Here is a 26,675-nt window from a genome sequence, read left to right as displayed (position 1 = left end):
GTTTGTTACAAAATGAAGTACAATGCAGAGAGTTAAAGTGACACCACCTTATCTAAATTATTGGGGATAGGCAGTATAAATTTAATGTTAATTGTTCACAAAAATAAGATGATTTCATGTTACACATTATTACCATAAGTCCATAATGTACAATGTCTGATTGTTCTATATGTTAATTTACCTTTTCATAGTATCTGATTGTTCTTTATATTACTTTAGCTGTTCATAGTATTATTTTTGTAATACCATCAACAACAACATCATCAGCAATAATAATAAAAGAAATAATAAGAATAATAATGATGTAGAAATCCACAATGGTGTAAATGTAAATATATATTGGAAATATACATACAAAAAGAGAGATTTCAAGAACTTCCTTGAGCAGGGTCTCGAAAGCACTTGTTTTTGTGTATGTATTTTAAATATATATTTACATTTTCACCATTATATTTCTTCACCATTTTAGTGACTCATATTATTATGAGATTTTTATGAATGTTAATTATAAGAGTAATGAAGTTGCAGTATTTACTTTGAAGGAAATTTATGAATTTACTGTATGACTGTCGTGTCTGGAGGCTTGTTAATCATGTGTTCCTCATAATTATGAATCACAAAGAATATGTGACTGTATCACCAGTGACTTAACATAATTCCCATTGCAGCTGCAGACAACGTGAGGACTCCTCCCTTGATCGAAGGCTCAGTGTACGAGGCCTTCTCTGGTATGAAACGTGATGCATTGTGGACACAAGCAAGAGATGTTCTCTTCGTTTATTGTGACCCTTTGTGGGTTGAGTTTCTGGGTGTGCCAGCAGTGCGTAACAGACCAGTTCCTTTTGTCGATGCTTTTCCATTGTCTTTATGGGTTTACATTAAACCAAAATCTAGTCTTTCTGTTACCATAGAGAAACAAAACACAGAGTCAGGTAGTGATAAATCAAATAGGCCCCATAGAGACCTGTTAAGAAACTTTTATAGTCAAGATTCATCCACGAAACAGGCTAATTACGGTCCAGAAAATACATTTAATGCAAACAGGGATGAGAGTGAAAAGGGAGGGGGAAGTTGCCGCTCTGAGGCAGCTTTGCATGTACTTGCTCATACACCAAGTCTAGTCAGTATCCAGCTTAATCATTACCAGTACCTGTTTCTTATGCGTCAAGTTGATGTAATAGCAGAGCTAACTTCCTTTCTCACTTATGACACAATCCATATCCTAACACATCCAAACATGGCAGGTGTCGCCTTATCTCCAGATAACCTTGGAGATACCATAGCAGTTGCAGCAGTCATACCTCAAGTTGATGTGTCTTTGGTGATGCCTCCACCACAGCCATGTAAAGACTCTATGGCAGGAGACATGGAGAGTTTCCTTCCTGATTCATCTTCCACAGCAGACCTCAACGACCTGGGGTCACCCACTTGTGATGTGCGGAACTCTACGTCGGACCACAGTTTGGTGAACAGAGCAAATGAAGCTGATGCTTGTTCTATTACAAGTGATATCACCAAGTCCTTTAGTGTTGATCATTTACCATCTCAGCCTTTACCTAACACCAATGCCATTACCAATCAGACCAGCATTACGACTGCCAATGGTAATCTAAATCAGCCCGTAGGCAACCAGCACACATCAGCAACTTCAGGTAAGCAACAGTCACCCTCATCCATTGTAAAACACGAAGCTAGACAACTGTCAAGTAGCTTAACCAACCTGCCTCGTAGCATAGCGTCCAGTCATCCTCGAGACACTGACCCTTCGTACATCAACGGCCCTATGATTCAACTAGGACTCCAAGGCAACCTTAATGCTGGCTTTCATTCCATGCGTAAAGGCCTCACTAGTATAACTAATTTAATTGAATCTGCTGTTGTTAAGACGAGCCCAGAAGACATGAGTGATACTGTTTCAGTTCGGAGTGACCTGAGTTCGGACAGTGACAACTTCATCTTGATCAACATGGATTCTGAGCGAACAGACAGTGGTCTTGGTGGAATGGATGCACTATTTCGTGTGGATAATAAGCCACCACCTACATCTGTTGAGTTAGCATCAGAAGTGTTTGAAGAGGCAACTCCAAGTGATATATCGGATATCACAAGCTCATTCAGAAGAAAAGACACAGTAAGTACTGTCTTTTTACATACTTGATTTGGGTTGGTAATCAAAATTATATATATATATATATATATATATATATATATATATATATATATATATATATATATATATATATATATATATATATATTTTATATTCATATTACATTTTATATTCATATTACATTGTGGTATTACATTATATAAAGACATTTATATATATATATATATATATATATATATATATATATATATATATATATATATATATATATATATATATATATATATATATATATATATATATATATATATATAATATATATATATAGATAGATAGATAGATATTCATTGAGAAACACCACACATAATACTCAGATTGAGTTTTAACTTTTTTTTTTCTCCCCACTAGATACCCATCTCTTCATGGTGTTTGGGTTATTATAACAATTTTCACCACCATCTCTCCATGGTGTTTGGGTTTTTATAATAATTTTCACCCTATCTTAACTTCTTTTATTATATTTCATTGTATTACATATATAGGACACTTGTGATACAATATGAAGCATAACTGAGCCTTTACCTTAAGAGTTCTTTTTACATTTCATAAAGTTTTTTATGTGTCCTTGATATACGTATTGTCTTTTAGTTTTTTTTGTGTTTTTCATAACTGGGAACTTTGACTGACAGTGCACAGGGTAGTATGGTTACTCTGCATAAGAGAATCCTGTTTGGCATATGGTTAATGTGTATTGCATTCATGAATTCAATTCTTAAGATTAATGTACATTCTTTTCATCATAGATATCAGTGGTGACTTTTAAAATGAGCCGTATGCAAGTAATCCAAGAGTCTCGTGGCTATGAGTCAGTAATCAAAGTCCAGTGCTGCCATTTAATTTGCGAGGAGTGTAGCACCATGGGTTATGACGAATTCCAGGTATGTTTTGGTCTCCTTGTTTTCTTTTGGTGTGTAGGATGCCTCAGACTTTGCATGGTGGTCCCAGTTGCCATTGTGTTTTCGTATCATGTATCTAGTAGCTGCCACCCTCCAGTTTTTTTATTTTTAGTCATTGAAACCATGTATGAAGTGACTACTTTGATAATGGAAATCATACTGAATTTAGGAATTTTATGGTCAACATTTTTATTACAGACAGATTTTGAGTTAATGATACTCTTTAGGCTGTTGTGTCTCTAAGAATAGCAATACAGTTGATTTTTGGTACGTGCTGGTACTTTCATGTGTAAAGTGTTGTCCAGTGTGAAAATATATTAACGTATGTGTCAAACCTGTGGATTGTTATGGAGATATGCCAGTGCATTCATGGGATGGAGAACAAGACTGGGATGACATGGTGTCAAAAATTGTAAGGTGTCACACCTATGAGAAAAATATTACTGCCTCACATCCATGAAGGCCTCAGGTAAGGATTACAAACAGAGGAGGCTCATTTTATACAAAGGAAGTGGTGTGTGTGGTAATTTTGAATTAGTTTAGAAGCAAATTTCAGGTTAGTGAGGAAGGGAGTTTCATTTATTTTTGTATGCATTTTTAGCACAGGCCTGGCCCTGAAGAAGTTGCATCCTTATGTTGGGTCAATACTGAGGTTTACACTTGTGTTTTTATTTTACGACGTTTTCTGCCATATATTTTAGCATAAAGTAGAATATCACATATTTTTACATAATCATTTTTTATTTGTATGTGTAAGAAAATAGGTAGACAGAATGAGGGAGCTTCAGATTATTGTAGACAAAGGTTACTTTTTTAATGATTATTTCAAAGCTAGACAAGAAAATGCATTTGGTTTTGGTAGAGGTAAGGAATTTACCAATAAAAACAGGATCAAAAGGAGAACATTCATATAATATGTAGCAAAACTGAGCTGATCCCTGTTTTGAAAGTGGGACACACTAAGTTTGAAGCATCGGTTCTTAATGTTGTAAAGGAAATTTTTAAAAATAATATTGTTAAACTTCAGTATTACTATTGTGTATTGAATAATTTTTGTCAATATTATTATTGTAATATTATTACTTTAATCTTTCTTTTTTGTTCATAGGTGGAACAAACCTTCAGTCTTAACATTAGGATAAATCTTCTGGCGCCAGCTGGAAACCTGTTTAAAAACAACCAAAAATTTTATATGCAAGGAATCTGTGGCATCTGATAACGCAGATGAATTGGAAGCAGGTCTGAAACCCAGCTGGAACCTTGTGATGCATTCAATCTTTCTTCAACTGCCTTGGAGAGCAGATGTTCGCTTTTGCTCTCTTTTCCCCAAGCCGGTTTTTGTCCTAAGCCTGTGATACCTTCCCACTGGTTCTGTTATGTTTTTGGGTGCGTGTGTTTTTCGTGCTTTTCACCAATCAACCTAAGAAGCCCTGTGAGCGCCAGTGCATGTGTCCCGGCATTCGAGGGTTTCCATGTTCCCACTTTGGAAGCATCGGGAGGTGTTCAAGGTGATTTTATGTATCATGCTGCCCGGCCTCTCTTGGGAGGGGATAGGGGATATTTCTCCTTCAGGGAAAGAGGAGGCAGTGCCATCTTGTTGCTTTGGTCATCTATTTGGGCCTCCTTAGGCCTACCCAGGGTACCCTCTCTGGATGGCCAGTTGTCGCATTTTGTCTCTTCACGCTTACCAGTGTTGGCTTCCCTAGGAGTTCCCCCCCTCCCTGGCCTCCACTTCTTTGGTTCTAGTGTGATGCCACCTAGCTGGACACCTTCGTTACTAACTATGCATCATTCTGGGTTGTCTTTACCTGTAGCAATTCCATTGATCCTGGGTCAGACTCCTGCTCCTGTGACGTCACTCCCTGCGTTGTCTCTCCCTGTGACGTCATCTTCTGCAGTTGGCGATCCTTCGGAGTCGTTTATTCAGATTGTGGTGGACAGACTGGACTCTGTTTTTCGAGAGAGGTATGGCAGTACTTCTGTCAAGAAAAGGTATAGGCTTCCGTCTTCTTCTTTGTCCTCTTCGTCATCGTCGTCTTTATCTCCCCCTACTCATGCCCGAGTAAAACGTTGGAGGATTGAAGACTTTGCTGCTTCACCATCAGAGAAACCAAGGACTGTTTCGTCAGCTTCTTCCTACAGACGTGTCTCCAATTCGTGTACGTGGACATAATCGCGTCCATGTTCCTGTGTATGGTGTTCATCGCTCTGCAACCCCTCAGAAGTCGGCTTCAGTTATTCATTCTTCTCATCCTCATTCGTGCAAGTTCGGCGGAAAAATGATAAGGCTCCGATTAAGGAGTCGAAAGTGCTGGACCCCCATTAGAAGTCCAGTTGTTCTGAGGCCTACAAGACGTTCCCCTTCGAGGATTAGAGATTCCTCTCCTGATCATGTCGTCCGTGGATATGTTCTTAGCTACACCCGTGATGATGAAAACTGATGTTTAGCTTACCACGGACATGCTTCTAGGACTGTCTGTGGATCTGATAGTGACCATGGTTCTCCAGCTCCCAAGAGGCTGAAACGTTGTGTCTCGTTCACCTAGAAGGACCCATGTACATCGTTCGTCTTCCTGAGTCGGTGGACGTGACTTGCCAAGGCTTAGGTTTCATGCTTCAGTTTCTCATTCTCCTGAAAGGGATCATGTACATTGTTCATCTTCTTGCGTCTGTGTACATGACTCTTCTGGTCCAAGAGCTGATGCACGGCTGTGTTCCTACGTTCGTGGATGTGACTCGTTGTTGGCAAGGGATAGCTTACATCCATTAAGTGATCATGATCCCTCTCTTCCGTCTACCTCAGGGCATCAGCCTTCTTTGCTTGAAGCAAAGGAGAGGGAGAGTCTAGAGTTTCTTGCTTCCTATAGGGAGGTTATTGATCTCATTGGTAAGTTCACCAATCTCTTGGAGAGGTCTGAGGCTCCTTCTTCAGTGACTCCTACGGGCATAGAAACTTTACTGGGACTGCTGAAGAAGGATGTAAGAACTTCTTTTGAGTTACCCTGTTCCTCACATGCTACTTCAATCTTAAAGCTTGTAAATTCTTTGGTTTTGGGATGGGATAATTCTCTGCATTCCACAGATCTTTCAAGCTTCTTCCCCCTCCCCTAATTCGTCATAGGAAGTATTACTCAACAAGTCACATACCTCTTTGAGTAGACAGCTCAACTCTGATGTCATTCACTTGAAGCCTAGGTTAACCCTAGATCAGGTTAGGGCTGACGGTCCTTCTTTAACCGTTCAGGAAGCATCTACTTTGGGGTCGACTGCCTCTTCTGCCTTTCAGACTGTCTCGTGGCTAGATTTATAGTCTTCAGCGGTAGCTAGGATTTCTTCATCCTGTTCTGTGAGAGTTTCATTCAAAAGTCCATCTTTCATCAGGTTACTATAACCTGGTGTTAAGCACCTCATGCATTGCACTGTAGGCATTACTTGAGGTTCTTTGCAGCGTGCCTTCGACCCCTAGCTGCAACCCCTTTCATTCTTTTTACTGTACCTCCTTTCATATTCTCTTTCCTCCATCTTACTTTCCACCCTCTCCTAACAACTGATTCACAGTGTAACTGCGAGGTTTTCCTCCTGTTACACCTTTTAGTGGCAGTTTCCGTTTCAGCGCTGAATGACCTCATTGGTCCCAGTGGTTGGCCTTTGGCCTAAATTCTATATTCAATTCAATTCATATACCTAGGCCAGTTGAATGCTAGTTTATGGGGCTAAGTTTCTACTGATGAGAAGGGATGCAGCCCTCTCTAAAGTAGCTAAATCAGTTGATGCGGACTCTTTGCTATCCTTGCGGAATGGAGATCTCCTAGGATCCCAGCTTCTGCCTACTGAACAACTGGAAGCTGCAATTGTCAGACGTCAGGCCGATTCTAATGATCGTCTTGTCCAACAGGCAGTGGCTAAGTCTTCATCTCAGTCTTGCCCTTCCACTCCAAGACAGAATAGGCAGTCTCTTCCCAGGAAGTCTTCAAGACTTGCGGCTTCAACTAAGGTTTCCCAGCCGACTCCAGTACCAAGGAAGCAGCCTCAGCAACGTCCTTTCAATCTCATCCTTCGAAACAAGGGAGGGGAGTAGGGACAAAGACGGGAGGACGTCGATAGATTGGGTGCCATTCCCCCCCTGCGTTGTCACCAGTGGGGGGGGATGCCTGGCGAACCACTGGGCTATATGGCAGATTCATGGAGCAGAACCGTGGGTAGTAGATGTCCTTCGGGTAGGGTATCTACTTCCTTTCAACTTCCCTCCTCCTCTCTCCAGTCGACCTCTCCTACACCTGACTTACACCCAAGGCTCTCCGAAGTGAGGAAGATGATGGACAAAGGGCAGTGGAAAAGGTAGTTCATCCTTTTCTGGGGTTCTACAGTGTAGAGTTTTCCTGGCACCAAAAGCCACTGGCAATTGGAGACCAGTGATAGATCTCTCAACTCTGAACCTTTTCGTCAGGAAGACGAAGTTCAAAATGGAGATGCCCCAGACAGTCTTAGCAGCCGTAAGGGATGACAACTTCATGTTGGCTGTACACTGGAAGGATGCCTACTTTCAGATTCCTATCCACCCTTCATCCAGGAAGTTCCTCTGCTTCAATCTTGGGGAGCAAGTGTTCCAGTTCAAGGTCCTTTGCTTCGGACTGACAACAGCTCCACAAGAGTTCACATGTTGATATATCTTGACGATTGGTTGGTCTTAGCAAGTTCCCAGGAAAGGGCGATTCGGGACAGGGACCGTCTTTTCCAGTTTTGCCACAACCTCGATATTGTGATAAATCTGGAAAAGTCCAATCTTCTTCCCAGCCAGAGGATTCTGTACCAGGGAATGATAGACACACCCTCGTCAAGAGTTTTCCCTTCGGACCAGAGGATAGAGAGGTTCAGCACAGTAGCTCATTCCTTCCCTTCAAAGAAGGAGTAACCAGCTCACCAGTGGGCATCTTCATATTCGATCCCTGCATTGGAGACTAAAGGCTAGTTTTGGTCTCCAGCAGGAGACTCCCCTCAGCTCCAAGTCCCTCTGTCAGTAGAGATGTGAAGCGACCTCCTGTGGTGGTTGGACGACCAGAACCTGACGGTGGGAGGTTCCTCTTCATTCGCCCCCTCTGGATCTTCTCCCGTTCTCAAACACATCCTCTGAAGGTTGGGGTGCTCATCTCGAAGAGCTCCAGACTTCAGGGTGTGGAGCTCTCAGGACAAGCAGCTCCACATCAATGTGTTGGAGTTGAAAGCTGCCTTCCTGGGTCTTCAGGAGTTTTGGGAGAGGGTAGTAGGTCATTCTGTTGTTCTGATGTCTGACAACACTACAGTGGTAGCGTATGTGAACAAACGGGGCGGGGGCTGGTGTCACGCCAACTTCACTCACTGATGGTCGAATTACACCAATGGGCGATTGACAGCTCGGTGGAGCTCTTGGCCAGGTATATTCCGGGCAAAAGGAATGTGGTGGCCAACAAGCTAAGTTGTCAGGGACAAGTTCTAGGTACGGAGTGGAAGTTCACGCCTCCCCTCCATTCTGCCCGATCTGTCATGTCCTTAACAGTGATGAGTTCCAAGAATCTGAGGATGACCCTAGCAGTTCCTTTGTGGCTCCAAGCAGAGTAGTTCGCGGATCTTGTGTCTCTTGCTTTCAGCAATGCCAAGAGAGATTCCCCCTTGGCACAAGCTTCTCTGCCAACCTCATGTAGAGAGGTACCACCAATTGGTAGGGTCCCTGTCTGTTCACGGTGGGGGTTATCCAGTATCTCTTACCAGTGAGAGGTTTTTCTTGCAGAGCAGTGACTCAGATGTCCGCTACCTCAGGAGATCTTCATCAGCTGTGCATCAGGGCAAGTGGGCCGTCTACTGTGATTGGTGTCGTCAACAGGGTTTCTCTCCACTCGGAACTTCTGTTCAACAGATAACTGACTTCCTAATCTATCTCAGAACAGAGAAAGGCCTTTCTGTTTATGCTGTCAAGGGCTACAGGGCTGCTTTAGGAGTAGTTCTCTGTCAGAAAGATGGGGACATCTCTTCATCCTTGGAAATCTCTTTTTTGTTCAAGAGCTTTGAGGAATCTTGTTCTCCTAGGAAACTCGAGCCTCCTACATGGGACCTAACTCTGGTGCTGGGTAGTCTTACCTGAGCTCCGTTCGAGCCACTGCGTCATCGAGCTTTATTCGAGCCATTGTGTCAATCGTCAGACAGGGATCTGACTTTGAAAAAATTTTTTCCTGCAGGCCTTGGCTTCCTCGAAGAGAGTTGGTGAGCTCCACAGTCTAGATTATAAAGTTAAGCACACCAGGGGTTGGGGGTCTGTGGCTTTTGAATTTGTCCCGGATTTTGTGGCTAAGACTCAAAATCCCTCTGTTCATGATGACAGATTTGTCTCATTTTCCATTCCTTCCCTTAGGAATTTTGTTAACAGCAATCCTCATGAGTTACTGCTTTGCCCCATCAGAGCACTGCGTTGCTATCTGAAAAGGACTCATCACATAAAACTTAGGTGCTGTAGACTTTTTGTTAGCACAGGCCGAGCCAAGAAAGAAGTGTCCAAGAATACTGTTTCGTTTTGGCTGTGTGAGGTAATTAGGCAAGCGTATGCCTCATCATCAAGTTCTGTCTCCAATACCGCGAATGCTAAGGCACATGACATCAGAGGAAAAAGTTCCTCTCTGGCATTTAAGAAGAACCTGTCTGTTCATAGGATTTTGAATGCTGGTTCTTGGCTTCGTCAGCCCACTTTCACTTCCTTCTACCTGAAGAACATTGCCCACAGGTCCTTGGACACTTCTTCCTTGGGTCCCGTGGGGGCCACTCAACAAGTTGTGCAGCTCATCCAGTGCCCCTGGCAGGACTGTTTGTATCTTGCCTAAGATAATAGTGTGGAAGAGAGAAGGAGTGAGATGGTTGGTCTCTTTTCTTTCCCTTTTTCCTTTCTTCTCTACCTCCGTACAGTTTTGAAGAATAAAACACATCATACGCTGGAACTGGCCTGATGCAGGTGAGTGTTGCAGGCGTACTGTTACAGCATTTTTATGTTCCATACAACATAAAAAATTTGCTTCTCAGTAGCCCGTACTTCTCTCTTCGGCAAGGGGAGTGATAAGTGGTGACAAACACGTTGCATGTGGCTGACACGGTTTTTGCTTGAACAGATAAAGTTCTCTTTGACATCCATATATGTAATGAATCTAATATGCTGCATTGTATTTTAACCCAGTGGATGGTGTTAGAGACCCACTTATCTAACAACTCAGAGGCTTAGGTCCTCTTCCTGAGAACTCTAATTTCTAGGAAGAGTGATTAGGTGTGCCGAACCTCCAGTTTGCTCAGGATTCTCATACCTCCCTCCAAGTGTGAGTCTGTCCTAGTGTTAAGACCAAATGTTTGTTCCACCTATGAACAAATGACAAATTTTCAGTTAATTTGTATTTTTCATAGGCAACAAACCTGAGGTCTTAACATAGACCGCCCACCTCCAGCCACCCCTCTTTTGTCTTACCGTGGGTTGGAAGAAAGCCTGAATGTGCCACGAGGCTCTAGCTGGGTTTCTGACCCACTTCCACCTCATCTGCGTATCAGATGCCACAGATTCCTTGCATAGCTTGTGCCAGGAGATTATCCTAATGTTAAGACCTCAGGTTTGTAAGCTATGAAGAATACAATTAATAAAAAATTTGTCATATTGTTAGTCATATTTTTCCATCATATTTTTAGTCATATTTTTTCATCACATCTGCATGAAATTTGATAGGAAGTTACCCCCATGGTCCTCTGATTATTTGATCCAAATTATTTTTCTAATTCTTGGATATTAGTTATGCCTATATGTATTGTTGTCTGGGCAGACCAATCATGTGCTATGTGCCTGCGTAAAACTATTGAGTTTGTGGTTAGTGATAGATGAGATCTTTCCCAGGAAGCAGAATTCTTTATTATATGATGCTGATAACTTTATAACACGTACACTTAGGCATGAGAATGCTTTGCATGTATGCTCTAGTAACTGCAAATCTGATGTTGACATTGGATTTAGAGCTTTTATTTTCTAATGTTAATCATCAGTGGTATATTTGTTGCTGAACTAAATGCTGTCTTAGTGCCAGTGAAGAACTTTCATCCATCATAAGCAAGATTATATAATTTTGTAACTAGTGATGTTCACACTAGTCCTTGCTGATGAAGAAGGAAAAGGATACTTGATGTTCATATGAAAAAAAAATAAATAGAGAGCCTTAAAATCTTAGGAAGCTTAGCTGCCAGCAAGATTTCTATTGCTAGGTCAGAAGATGAAGAGGTAAAAAGGTCATCTTGTAGACCCCAATGAAGGATTCGAGGGATGAAGTGGTTGCTAAAATCTTTTAGGCTTTCAAAAGCTTACTTTTTTTGGACTGGCAGGTAGTGGTTGCTCATTGGAAGGATATAGGTCCTATTTTCTCCTGCCAGGCATAACTCGTATCAATTAAGTGGAAGCATTTGATGTGTCATGACACTAGGAGCAGTACTACCATATTATAATAGAACAGATTTTCATGCTTGAATGATTGCATAACAGTAAGGACATTTTCCTTTATGCAGGACATTTCTCTCTCTTACATTTCCATGTTGTGTTTGAAGGTGTAGACCAAAATGGCATTTTTGGGTATGAAGCTACCGATGGCTTTGGAACCAAAGGGGCAGTAATCCAGGAAAGTTTGAGAATCACTACTACAGACAGTACTGAAGGTCCTCTGTAGCATCTCTTTGACTAGCCTAATTACTTGCACTTATTTATTTTTTGTATACCCTTTTGATTTCTCCGTACCTAGCTTTTCAACTTTAGTTATACTTTGCTCAGTTTTCACCTTTAATGATAATCTAGATATTTGGATTGTTAAATTACTTCTCTGGGCCTTATTTACTACTCTGTCCCCAGGTGTTAGACAGTGCAAGTGTTCAGATAAGGAAAGAGATTGTTTGACAGAGTGGGAAAGGTGCTTTCCCCAACATTGGAAGTTCTCATCTATTACTCACCATTACTTCTTTTTTAGGTAGCTGTTTGACATTTGGTTTGTCTGCTCTTTAACAAGTGTAAATTAGTTGAAAATTTTATCCCCAATTACAACTTCTTTGTAGTGATATCAAAGCAGTTATTCAGTGCCTCAAGTGAGTCATTGGTTAGCTTTGTTGGTGATAAAAGATTCAGTATTTTGTTAAAAAATATCTAGTGTCTCAGGAAATTTGTTGATTTTAGAAAAACTGTAATGAGCATATGTAAGACTGTCTTTGCTAGGTAATAGTGTCATTAGGCAGATTAACCAGATCATGGATTTAGGTATTTATGCATAGCGGAAATTTTATTAAAATATTTTAGTACGTACAACCGTAAAGTGAGGACATAGATGCTATAGTGAGATAAAACATATAATAAGACATATTGTTGATACTTGAATTTAATGAAGTTTCAGACTATCTGACATTGCAAGCTTACCATTGTACAGGATGCTACTGCTATGTACTTAAAGGGGCCAAAGTGAATATTATGGAATCCTCAGGGGTGTTTCTTGTATGTTTCTTAAGGTGAGGAATGAGAAAAGAAAAGCATCTACTTTGTTACATGAGTGGTAAGTTAATGATGCTGGTAATTAAATTTGAAATTATCTCTACAATTTTGATCAATGGAAACATTTCTGATCTGTCTGAAGTGATTTTTTTAAAGTCATTGTAGCATATGCTTGGTTTTCATATGGTATACTGTACCTCTATATTATTAACATTTGATAATCCCAGCCTAATACACACTGCTGTATGGAAGAAGACCTTAGTTTTAGTCTCTGACTTTCTGTAGACTCAAGTGGCGTTAAAGTACTTTTTTTTGAATAAAAATAAGAAACCATTTTAACAAATTTTTGCACTTCTTCCATGCAGGCAACATAGGTTTTTTACAGATGTGTTTTTCTTTGTAGTTTATATTTGAATGTTTAATTTCTGAAGGTCATTTATTTTTATTGTTGGCTGTTTGAGTTTCAAGTTCAACTTTTGCAGCCACTATGGTGTTACAATTTCTCTGGCTACAAAAGGACTGCTGCTGTTTTTGGATTTTTTTCGTAGCTGAAAGTTTTTACACAGCAAAATGGGATATTGATTGTTCTTGCTCATGAAACCTATTTTCCCTTATTGTAGTAGATTGCCGTAGTCTGAAGAGATTTTTTATTATTTGATGTGAAGACTTACTAACAGTGAAAACAAATGCTTTAGTTTGATAAAGAAAAGTTGGTTATAAAATAACTGTAAAAAAAGATTATGTAAATTCTGCTTCCCATTTGGTTGAGGAAGAAGTATGGTGCGTCCTTTATGAGGGAGCATTTCTAACAGCCAAGTGTTTCTGTCTGTCATGGATTGTATTCCATGTGTATGATTTGACCCTTCTCTTTAGGAGGGAACTGTATAAGTATGGGGACATCACCACCCCAAAATCAGTTCCTCAGGCAGCAAAATTTGCTCCTTCATATAAGGGATGCAATTTGCAGGTTCCAATATATTCTGGATGAGAATTTTTCAGTTTTGTATTGCAGGTTATCAATTAACCCATTTCTCATTATTGAGCACATTAACATTAATTTTTATATTATTTGAAACATTAAAATAAAACAAATCCTTAGAAAGTATATATTCTTGTATTTTGGCTACAATGCAAAGCAGCTCTTTAATGTTCACGCCATCATGAAAATCAAGGGAGACATTTTGCTTCCTCTTGCTAACGTATTTGAATGAGTGTGTCTTCACTCAAAGCTTCGATTGCAATCCAAATTGTAGTACAGTATGGCTAAAACCCACAAGGTATATCATCATAATCATCAACACATCGAACACAGTACAATGCAAAGGACCTCACAAGGCATATAAAAGCCTTACTTCAAGTTTCACATGGTTTACTTGTACATATTCACCTCTAATTGTTGTTATATACATTGCATTTCTTTGGAGGAAATAATGTTGAGGTTTGTCTTACACAATACATAGCACCTGTCACTTACGTAGCATCAAGGTATTCTAAAAGCAAGTTCAGGATGGTTTAGTCAGTTTCTTTCAAGAAAATTCATTCCCTGTATGATTGTCAATTGGGAGAAAAGCAAATCCGTCAGTCATACCTCTAAAATGCTGTTTAAACTTTGTGGTTTCTGCTGTCTTTTAGGTCAAATAATGAATTCATGTCTGCATCAACCCTGGATCCAATCAAGTTCATTATAGCATTCCAAAGTTACTGGTCAGAACTTGTCATCTTAGTGACTGGATTCATGTCTGATTAGAGTTCTTTATCCAAAACTGCTGTGAGAACTTCATGATTGAAATTTTGAGATTTGTTATAGAGTTAACTTAAACACAGATATTTATGAATCCCCAAATGGGGGTAACAAACAGTTGTTCAGATAATGAAGGTGCCAAAGTGAAAATTAGATATGACTTATCATGCTTAGCTAAGTGATGCCCCGCATTATCTTAGGAAAGGTAATAACTTAAGTCCTGGCTTCACAGACAGTCATAAATATGGAAAAGCTTGGGATTTTCTGGGAATCATGACTCGCCTATATTTGTAAATCCTTCAGTGGTTCTGGATCTTTAGGATGTATCTCCAGATGCTTTCTTTGACTCATACTCTCAAATGAATCTGCTACAGTGTGATTGGTATTTTCTCTGGTTAATTGGGCCAGTTAGTAGACGATTTTATGCATTTTTTCTGCCTTTCTTTAACCTGGATCTCGCTCTTGAATTATTTCTAAAATTTTTTATTCGATAATTTTTCTCTTAAACTCTGATTTTCTAGTACTTCCTCGCTGCTGAATAGTAGTACCAAATTTTTTATTAACATATAACATTTATAATACTATTTTATGCCATCTTTAGTGATGATTGTCATGATTGACAAACAGAAGAAAAGTTAATTTACAAATTTCAGATGTTATTGTACAGAAGCTAGTTCATGCAGTGGGTAGTTTTTGGCTTCTCGCCACCTGAAGCTAGGCTTTTAAGGGGAAGTTATTCTTTTTACCACTTCACATGTATTTTTTCACTCACTGTAAATAATTACCAGAAGGTAATTAACAATACTGATATTTAATATGCAGTGCAGTTGATTAATTTGATGTTATTAACAACATATGAATGTTTTAATGGTGAAAGTACGGTGGTTCTTGATAGTGTTCTTGGCTTGGGGATTTGTCATGTGAGCTTTTGCCATGACCTCCATTTCTCATGCCTTGAGGCAGACTCAAGAAATGAGTTTCAACCAATGAGGAAGGAGTTTTCAATGATCTAACTACTGTAAATTTGTTCTGCCAGGTTCATAGCACTGAGTTTGTTAACTGTCAGAGGCCATTAAGACATAAAACAAAATTTTGCAGTTGCTGCTGCCAGTATGATTACTTGAGATATAATAAGGAACCACTCATTCAGTAAAGAGACAATAGTTTGTTGCTTGACACCCATACTTGCAGAACAAAACATGGTCTTTGCACCAGAAAAAGCAGGACTTTTTTCTGTGAAAAACTGACGTAAGAATGGGCCTCAGGCTTAGTGGCAAACTTTCCACTCATAGGAATTATAGTTTTGGACTTTGCATAATGCCACTGCTATTGTGGTGTACTGTATTGTACATACATATTGGCATTACATCTTTGTAAGTTGCTCAGTCATTTTATATACTGTGCAACTAGGGACCAGACAATTGATTCTAAAGTAAATCTCCAATATTTGCAGTGGCAAAGACAAATTCTCAGTATGTGGAAAAACCTCTTAGCCTACTTTTAATGATACTTGGAGATCTTTCAGTAATTTTCCAAGACCTTTCAGTAATTTAAGATGATGTAAACTTACATGAGTTGCATATTATAAGGGTCAGAGGTTGGATATAAAAAAGGGGGATGACTAGAGGGATAAGAGGCATTTTATTTGTTCTCATTTGCCTGTCAGTATTCATCCTTTTCATTTCTTGGAAGTTGAAGTCAGTGCCAAAGAGTAGCAGTCCTTTTTGTTTCAGACTGATTTCTTTGTGCATCAATAGCAACAGGAAAATTTGAACTTGAAAATAATGCTTTGTGAACCCAAATCTTGTTTTTCTTTTACTCTAGTTTTCTGACTGTGTGCAAGTTCAGCTAATATATCCTCACTGCAGGAGAAGATGAACTTACAAGTTTTAATTCATTAACCTTAACCTTTCACCAGATCTAACTGAAAGAATTTCGTAGAAATAGCTTCTTAACATGCATAATATTAAGCTGATTCTATAGATAACACTTCTCATTGTTTCCTTCTTTTGTTCTTCGGGATCACCAGAAACGCCCGGGTTGCAATGATGGTCATAAGGTAAACATCTTTCCCTGACCCACTGCTTATAAAGCTTAGCATGTTCAGTGTCAGTAGAGGTTAACTGCTTTGATGTACAGTAGAGAGATTGCATGTGTATATGCCACTTATAGAATTAGATAGTAGCATGATGTTGTGAAGAATGTTCTGTAATGTAAATGTGCCTAAGCTACTCTTTCAGACACACAGCTATGTCAATAGAACTTTAGTCTACCAAGCCAGATTTGTATTAAGCAGAAGTATGCAGGAATTGTATTCATTAAGGGCTGTTTAGAATCACGAAATGATACCTGAAATTACAGATATCATAGGTATTTGAGCAGATATTTGCATGCTGAGTTGCATGTCAATAGAAAAAAAGGTTGAGTGAAATTTGTTTGGCACTGAACTTTCCTCAGTCTTCTGATTTTTTAGATCAAGTAGCCAACTCATAATATTCTTTTAAAGGCAATGAAATATTGTGTGTTTAATTAACATGGGGGGATAGATTTGCCTTTTTAGATAGGGTTTCACATTTGGATGAGGTAATATTTTATTTTGGTGGTTAAAGGATTTTCAAACACTGGGTATCTACATCAGGGTATTGGGTACAGATATTAGTGTAATAGATTTAGATTGCCAACCCTGACCTTGAAATATCATTCAGTAGAATCTTGCTTTTTCAACAAGGTGAGGTGCCAGAGGATTTGTTGGAGCTTTAAAATTATTCAAGATCCCATTCATGAGAATCTTAGTATATTTTACTTGGTCAGGTTTGTTATTTTGAAACTTTATGTCCCTTGTTAATTTATTTTCAGCCATGTCAGAACCAACTTTAATGTGAAATAAATTGCACTTTGCAGCATACAGTAATACAGTATGTGACAATGTTGCTCTTACTTGATGCTTGTTCAATAATCTTTATTAATATATTCTCTGTATATGCCAGGCTTGTCCTTTCTGGGGCCAGGAGCATAAATAGACAGAACAGTTAAAAAAGCTATAAACTAACAGTTTAGAGCCTTAAAGATTCTTGGTTTCTACTTCCGCTCTGTTGGTCTTAATTGGTTTTAATCAGTTTTTTTTCAGCAGTGAATATTTTTGTAAAAGGTTTTGTTTCTGTTAATTTACAAGATTTCTTTAGACTGTTTCCATCAGGAATGGAAACCAAGCAACTAATATAAAGACTTGTAAGTACTGTATCTTTTCAATCTAGGTTAAGACCTTATTAATAATGCAAGATAGTGCATAATATCGTTGTAATGAAATCTTGGAAAATAGTATAGTTAGACCACATTCAGTAGTGCTTAACTTTATTCAAACAAATTATGCTTGAAACAAAACCAAGAAGATTGGCTTGCGGCAGTTTTAGTGGTAAGACAGAATATCACATATTATTAGCATCCTATGCAACATACATATACTGTATTCCTTCTGATCCTAACATTAATATGACCCCAAGTTGTAGCTAGTCATTTTTAATAATTTTTTTTTTATGAGGAGGTAAAGAACTCCTCATAGCCACAGCATTTTGAGGTTCACCAATTTCTGTTATGTTATTAAATGGAGACTTAATTTGGTTTTAAGATAAGCTTGTAGAGATTTTTTTCTTCCCTGTTTAGAAAAACAGCCTCATTATTGTGGCCAGGGAAATGGAACCAAACTCTGATGGACTAACAATTTGTTTAGGGGGACAAGAGAGGTATTCATCACTGAAGCATTCTCTCTCTCTCTCTCTCTCTCTCTCTCTCTCTCTCTCTCTCTCTCTCTCTCTCTCTCTCTCTCTATTCTTCTTCTTTTGTTTTCTTGTATGGCAAACACCAAGAATTTTTTTTTCATGTTTGGGTCTATTTCATGAACTTGAAGATAGAACAAAATGAATAAGTCCTCGTAGTTCAAGTCCATGAATCCTTTATTCTTTAATAATTTACTTTCTTATTACCTTCCATGCTTTTTTTTTATATAATGCACATTATCAGTAATGATCATTAAATATGAAATGAGATATATTTATCATTGCTATAATTTTGGTTGCCTTTAAACTGAGAGGAAGATGGGGTTGGACAGAAAGCCTCGTCACCCAAAAACTTGATTATTCCTAGTGATCTAATGAAGGTGAAGTTTATTTAGCCATTCTTTCTTGATCGACTGATGTTCAGAAAAGTTCTGCGAGCTTTTCCTGTATTTAGGCATTGTTTCTTTAAAGTGTGACTTTTTTGTAATTTTAACATTTTTTCTACAAATTTATTAATCATAAATAGCCTTGAACCTTGTGACTGGCTTGCAGCCACACCATCCTTATTAGATCTTGGAAAGAAGAAAGCCCCCTTGTACATGCTCAGACCACATTCTACTGTCCACTGTATTTCTTTGTTGTAATGCATTTAATTTTTCATTTATCCTAACAATAATATTTTCTATTTTCTCCCTCTGTGAACTTTAATAATGCAAATGAACAAATGGCATACAGAACATTCCAAGCATATATGTAAGTTTAAACAGCCGAAATAGCAAAATTCAATTTATCCCTTACAGTCTGGGCTAAATATGTATTAGGCACACCCCTAGACCAGGCAGAATTTTAGGATGGCCAATTTAAAAAAAAAAAAAAAAAAAAAAAATATAATTTAAAAAAAAATATATATATATATATATATATATATATATATATATATATATATATATATATATATATAATATATTATATATATATCAGTGGAAGAAGAAAGATTTCCATATGCACATGGTATAAGAAAAAAATTCTAAAAATTTTTCTGTATCTTCCAAGGGAAGTTGAAAGTGAATATTTCCAACCATTTTTCAAAAAACAAGTCATAAAAATATGCTAATTTTACCAGGTTATAAGTGTTTTATTCTAGTATTCTGTTTATTTTATTTTGTTAAATTATAATTACAGCTCACACAATACCATAACAGATAAAAACTAAAATCATTAACAAATTCTGATTATATTTATTGGAAAATATTTACGAGTCATCCTTGGATGGGAAGTACTACTGTCTGAAGAGATGCCAATAGTGATTTATGGCATATGGAACATTTTTCTCACAAAATTCGTTCAAACTTAATGGTGCGAAATCTTGAACATATATGTATGTTATCCGGACTCCACCACAAAGCTGTATGTAAACATATGTATGTTACCCGTCCACAAGGGGTTAATTATGCTTTGATTTCACTATTTTGAGGATAAAAGTTGGTCAAGATTTTTAGAGAGGAAAACAGAATTAAGTTTATCATTGCATTAAGCCTTTGAGTTTAAACCTAAAAAGTCTTAGAAAAATGTTTGTAATGATTAAACAATGGCAGAAGTAAATTTGTCAAATATGATGACTCCTCGCTGCTGGGAGAAAGGGTGCTGGTGACTGGTACAATACGTGTACATACGCTACTGGGGTCTAAGCGATGACAGGCAAGGCAGCCGATCGAGACTACAGTCTACCCCAAAGCCAAATCAAAGTCCTTCAAAAGAAGGCATCATGCTTGCCCCATACAAATGGGAAAACAAGCATGTTAAAAGAAGAATGTTGTACACAGTTTCAGAAGGTATGAGGAAAGAATGTGCAGTAAGGATATTTAGGTCAAAACCAATTTTATTGACTGGATATCAACAAAAATACAGTATACAGTATAATTTTTATGTTAAAGATTAAAAGTAAATTACATGAGCATGTGTTAATTTATTTCAATTCATGGGTTCTCAGTGTGGTGCCACAGCTGCTAGTCCCCAGGTTTGCTCTCAGAAGTTGAATAGCATCTGTAAAGGTTAATGCTGTAGCATAAAACCAACATTCATCTATTACCTTCCAGACACTAATGACTGTACAGTGTGTCTCCTGAAAATATTAGCTGTTTGTCTTTTATTTTGACACCAAAGTAAATCTATTGCTATATTATTTTACTCAAAAGCCTTTCAATGGGAAGGTTGTTGCAGCTGCACTCAAATTACTCGTCAGTACAGAGGTCACTGAAGAGAATAGTTGTAGGGGCACCCTTGAATTCTCTGTCAAACTCTCAGATTTGACAGTTAGCCCTACAGAAAACATTGGAATAGGTCTTACAGATTTTAAAGAAGCTTCATAGTAGAGATTCAAATTTCTTAGCCTTCTCCATAATCTGATGGAATTATCAAGGACTCTGAGTCCTGTGGGAGGAACGGGAGACAATCTTTCCTGAATTCTGTTTATTATGGTGTACCACATATGCCAGAGATTTATGTTTATTATGGTGCACCACATATACAGTTTCATTTACAAGCAACAGTGTGTAAGTTTTTACTGAAAGGCAAGAAAATGCAGTTTGCTTTCTATGCATATGACATGGAGGTCATATGCCTATATAAGTATTCAGATCTTAAGTCATTCCATGTAACTTTCTGGAGAGGCCTAATCACTGGTATGTAAGCTTACCAGCTATTGATTTCTTTTTGTGTGTGAAGACTCAGTCATTAATTTGAGTTGAGGTGATGGATGGTAGACGTACAATACCATTGAACAATTGTTGTTATCAGAAGGAACTTGTGAACTTTATAAACCAAATTAACTCAAGAGATGTTGATGCCAAGATTTAATAGTTTATTTCATAGACACTAAACACTACCCTTTGTACAAGTGATCACCAAAATTGATGTTATAGACACTAAACACCTCCTTTTGTACAGGTGATCTCCAATCCAGTCTGAAAACAAATGGGACATATGATTGCTGATCTGGCAGTTTGGGAACTCAGTGTGTCCCATAGTTTTATTAAGAAGTTAAAATCATGGACAAAGTGTATGAGATAATGTGTAATTACTTGGGTAGATTGTCATAACGTCAAACTACAACTTGACTTTTGTACTTTATCCTGTTATAAAAGAGGAGAACATCCTTTCCACATTGGTAATGGACTAGCATCTTACTCATGCAATAGCGGAGGTTCAAAAATCAAGAGGGCACAAAATCCATTCCAAGTAAACACCAGTACTGTCAGAAGACCCTTTCTCATATGACGGGTGTGCATCATCCTGTAGCCCACGTCCATGGACGCAGTAAGATGAATGACGGCTGCGGACATGGGAAGGCAAACAATGGCTGTGGATGCGGGAAGACATACAACGACTGTGGTCCTTTCTTGAGGATCACGATGAGGAATGCTGTTGAGAATGGTGAAGCAGTGAGTCAAATGAAGAACCGCTGTTGTATCCATCTCTACGACGGTGTGTAGTAGCACGTCCGTCATGGTGTACATGGCTGTGTCTATTCACACATCCACGTCTTAAGAGAATCAGGAGAGGAATCACAATTTCTCCTGGGTGACCATGATTTGAAACACAGATGTCTAGAAGGCGTAGGCCTGACAGGACTTCTAAGAGGTTCTGTCGCTCAGGGTTCTTGATTGGAGCCTTTTTGTCCTTTCTCCTAACTTGAACAGGACGCATTGGAGATGGAGGAACAACTGTAGAGTTCTTCTCAGCATGAGGTTCTTGATGGCAAAAGGTTGACTGACAAGACACACTTCCCACAGGAAGACATGCATGTGCAGGAGAAACACGGACGTGTTTCAAGGGTGAAGAAGAAGAGATGGTCTTCTGTTTCTTAGGGAGAGGAGCTGCAACAGAGTCCTTAATCCTCCATCTGATCTGGGAATGAACAAGAGGTTCAGACAATGAAGATGAGGATGACAAAGGAGATTTATGCCATCTCCTCTTAAGAATATGGCCGTATTTCTCTTGAAGGGCCAAGTCGACAGTGTCAAGCATAGTCTGAACGAGAGAGGAAACGCATGCTGCAGCCGCAGATGACGTCATAGTAGAACTAGGCTGTGACGTTACAGGAGCAGACGAACTCTGTACGCAAGTTGTTGGAGCAACTGAAGGCTGAATGGGAGGTGACCCAGGATGATGCGTAGAGAGAACCAATGGCATCGCGCTAGAAAACGCAGCACAAGACCCAGTAGAGTGGAGGCTGGGAGGATTACGAACTGACATGGCGGCTGACACTGGGATGTGTGAAGACATAAAATGGGACAGCAGGTCATTTAAGGTGGGTACCCCTGATAGGCCTAACAAAGCCCAAACAGCCGACATCTTTTGCGCATCTTAGCCTCAAACAAACGAAAAAGATAGCAATGCTCTCACCCTCCTGGGAGGAACAACGTATCCCCGGCCCCGAGCAAGACTGGGCAGCATGAGGCATAAGATGTAGAGATCCTTCTCCCAAACATTCCAAAGATGAATCAATGGAAGAAAAGGAAGGAGACAAACCTGACAAGGAAGGAGAGGCAGAACATAGAGGGACTTGAGGAACATCCATCAAAGGAGGAGAAAATTCTTCCCAAGATGGCGGCTCCGATTTCCTCTTGTGCTGCTTCTTCTTGGCAGATCTCTTCCATTGCTCAGGAGGTCAAGAACAACACTCAGTGCAAACTCATTACAAACATTCGATCTGCACCTACTACAAGTTGAATGGGGGTCAGTCTCAAAGGAAGCCAGAAAACAAGAGCAAGGATAGATGCCTACACCACAACATTTCCTCTGAGGCTTACGGGAACTTTTAGCTGGGTTTTGGGATTGCATGATAAAAACCAAAACACGCACACCAAACAAACACTGAACATAGATACAACAAAGAAACAGGCAAAGGCAAGAACAGCCGGCTATGGAAAGGAAGGAGAAAAAGAAACAACCTCTCTCAATGACGGTAAGAAGAAAACTACGATGTCACAGAGTTGAAATAAGGTTGCTGCCCGCTTCCCATCTCACCTCCATGATGAATGCCAGATGCCACCAGTTCCTTGCATAATTCTTGTTGATTTTTACCGGTTTCCAGCTGGCACCAGAAGATTTATCCTAATGTTAAGACCACAGGTTTGTTAGCTATGAAAAATACAAATTAATTTAAATTTGTCATATTGAGTATCCTTGATTGAGTTTTTAAGGAAGTAGTCTTTTCTGATGTGTTGGAATTACATAAAAACCACTCTTTTCCAAGCCCCAGGAAAGACAGCTTAACTACCAACCCATTGTATAGACATCATATAGTCACAACAAGGCCATTTCTAATGTTTAGCTCATTTTATAGCCATGAAATGAACCAAATACTTTGGTCCCTCATGAAAGAAAGAAAAATGTTATCTAGTAATACTGTGTATGTGTAGGTAGATTCCAGGTTCTTACACAACAGTCTCATTCTTTATGTTTATGACCAGATTTCTGAGTAGTCCTGATTCTGTTGCTCCCCTTCAGCTACCTCTATTATGGCTGAGGTTACATCTACAGAAGCAAAGCCAATTAGGGAGCATTTTAAGTATGTAACAAAGATGAGTTGTCTTTTGGAGCATGTGCAACTCCCTATCATTCTGCTCACCTCCATTCTTAGAGAGGCATGTAAGCAAGAAGTAATCCATTTCCAGTTCACTAATGGCAGAAACTCTCAGAGTGGAACCTTGTTCATTTTTTCTTAACCCAAGCTGACACTGGTTAAATGGCGGGTGGGAAACTGGGATGGAATAATGAACCTTTCAGTTACAAGTTTATTGTGTATGTGACATTCTGTCAAAGGTAACTGTAATTATATTTCCTGTAGTGCTCCTGCTATTTTCTCAACTAGAGATGCCCTTGTAGCCACAGTCACAACACAGCCACTCTGACAAATGAAAGAGAACAACTAACCAAACCCACTCACTGACCAAAGTCAGTCAAGTGACTGGAGCAAGTACAGGAGCCATTCGTCCTTACACAACCAGAGCAGCAATAAATGCTGATATAAGACCAGAGCTTTTCCACCTTTCAAAACCAAAGTCCCAATGCTGATATAAGACCAGAGCTCTTCCACCTTTCATAACCAAAGTCCCTCCAGTGGCTTGAGTCACAATAGCAGCCACTCCAGTTTTCATGGTTGAGCGACTTTGATGACGGAGCTCCGACTAGATCTTTTAGCGGTCAGAACTGCTCTAGCTTTCAGAACCAGAGGAAGTTTGAGGGTAGGGGTTGCTAGACTATCCATTTTGCTTAACCTAAATGATGGTACTGGTTGGCTGGTGGACAGCAAGATGGGATCAAATCACCTTTCCAGTAAGAGTGTAGTGTTTTTGTGTATCATGTAATATAGGTATCTCTAATTATATTTCCAAGAGTTTTTATTCTTTTTTCTCTCATAGGTAATATATTTGCAGAAGCTTACCTGGCAAGTTTATGCAATATTTGCTTTCTTCATAGAATTTTGTCCTCTTTCAAAATTGTATTTATATCATTAATAAAAATATAGATAATTAGAAGGAATATGTACTTTTTGACATGGAGCGTGTTAGTGTTCTTTGGGACGTAGGCTTGTTTAATGCTTATTGTATCATATACTGTAGCTGTAATAATTGTCTGATTATTAATGATAAAAACTTAATGGAGATGGAAAGGTCATTAATTGTACATTAGTGGCAATCATGGCTGAAAGTTAAAAATGGTTATGGTTGATTAGTGATAGTGGTACTTCCATTGAAAGATAGTAATAATTGACATTGGTAAATGTTAATAGACATCTGTGTAGACTAGTAAGATGTCATGCCCCTACTACCATCATATTTGTAATTAAAAAGGTAGTTATAATCATCACTCATTTTTATTTACATCTGAGAGATTAAAGTATTCAATTAGGTATCATTTTGTTATGACATGTACATTATATTTTTTTGCCAAATTGTAACTTTGGCAAAATTAAAACAGAGTAGGAATTAACCTTTTATTTTGAATTTCGTTATCAATTAATTTAATTCCTGTTATCTTTCAGTGTTTACATTATATTAACTGTTGCAGACAAAATTTAGTAGTCGTTGCCGTGGGTGGTCAGACTCTATGGCATCTACAGAACCTTGCTGCCTTAAGGTTCGTTTGGAGACGAATTTGACACCAATGGCTTCAGACTGTGAGAAACCAGTTGGAATCTCAGGGGCTCCATTGCCAGTTCTATTAACTCCATTCCTTAAAGGTCAAGTTGCAGATTTAAGTATGGCCATGCTCATGAGCACAGTTACTGGCCTCGTTGATTTAGTGGAAGATGAGATTTTGCCCAAACCCCTTCCCATAAAGGTTAGTAGCAAACAAAAATCTGCATTTTGTAATATATACATTAATGTCATGTGAAGATTGATTCACTTGCTGTGTAGAGTTTATGTTTTGTTCTTAAACGTAGAGAAGCTCCAGATTAATCCATGGTTATCATTATAAAAAGTGTACGTGCAAGACAGATTTTACTGCAGGTTATGTATTAGATTTCACTATTCTTTCCTTATGGGAGCAAGATTACTTGAACATTATTGAATGGATTTTGATCAGACTTGTTGGAAAGCATTCAGCATTGACAGTGAAATTTTTTTTTAACCACCTATGGGTTTCTAAGGACAGCTCAGACTGTCTTGACTTTCAAATGTTATCTGCTGAGGGCATTTGTTCTTTACCTAGGGCTGATAGTTTGAATTAATACAGTATACTGTATCGACAGAGGGAAGATTTTCATAACATAAGAGATGTATCTCATATATTGAAAGAATTTGTTGATTGTTTAATGAAAAATTTTCCCTTAATTAGACGAACAGCATATATTACCTGCCTAATTTTGTCGAAGATGACTTGATTAAGCTTTTTCTGAAGTACTTTTTGAGTTGTTTTCAGTGCTATAATCATGACATTTTTGTTAAACCAGCATCACATTTTTTGACAGGAGAATTTTAATTAGTGTCTTTTTTTTTTTTTTTTTTTACAGAAATACAAACTGTTGCCTTTTATAATTGCCTTCAGCACAAGCTGAGGTAGTCGTTGAACTTGGTAACAAGGTAATTAACCCTTAAACGCCTGTTGGACATAGCAAACATCGACTAAAATTGTCTGTTGAATGCCGAGTGGACGTAGCAAACGTCAACTACAAAAAATTTCAACCTTCGGTCAACTTTGACTCGACCGAAATGGTCAAAAAACGCAATTGTAAGCTAAAACTCTTACATTCTAGTAATATTCAATCATGTACCTTCATTTTGCAACAAATTGGAAGTTTCTAGCACAATATTTCGATTTATGGTGAATTTTTGAAAAAAACTTTTTTCTTACGCCCCCGCGGTAACTGGGCCGAAAATTTCAGAAATTCTTTCATCATTTTGTCGTAATTTTTGCACTGTTCTATATTAGCCGTTACATAAAGTTTTATATATGAAAATGTGCGCAAGTTCATGTACAATACAACGGAAAATAACTCATGGTTGTAGCTTTTATCAGTGTTGAAATATTTTCATATAAATCACGATAACTGCCAAAATTTCAACCTTCGGTC

The 26,675-nt window shown here is 38.5% G+C and overlaps 1 protein-coding gene across 4 annotated transcripts in view; it reads left to right on the top strand.

The window, feature by feature from the left end:
• The window catches only part of LOC136834753 (bridge-like lipid transfer protein family member 3B), a 126,973-nt gene that overhangs the window by 81,086 nt on the left and 19,212 nt on the right, over positions 1–26,675 (top strand). For 2 of the 4 annotated variants that reach the window (XM_067097358.1, XM_067097356.1), the window contains 4 exons: positions 669–2,131; positions 2,914–3,048; positions 16,351–16,380; positions 25,169–25,441. In XM_067097358.1, coding sequence (XP_066953459.1) covers positions 669–2,131; positions 2,914–3,048; positions 16,351–16,380; positions 25,169–25,441 — 1,901 coding nt within the window. The remainder of the gene's footprint in view (positions 1–668; positions 2,132–2,913; positions 3,049–16,350; positions 16,381–25,168; positions 25,442–26,675) is intronic. The other 2 variants (XM_067097359.1, XM_067097357.1) reach the window with 1 other exon arrangement.

This window comes from Macrobrachium rosenbergii, chromosome 54 (assembly GCF_040412425.1).
Source record: "Macrobrachium rosenbergii isolate ZJJX-2024 chromosome 54, ASM4041242v1, whole genome shotgun sequence".
Lineage (NCBI taxonomy): Eukaryota > Metazoa > Arthropoda > Malacostraca > Decapoda > Palaemonidae > Macrobrachium > Macrobrachium rosenbergii.
The sequence above is the reverse complement of the archived record's forward strand: the minus strand, read 5'-3'. Positions and strand labels throughout refer to the sequence as shown.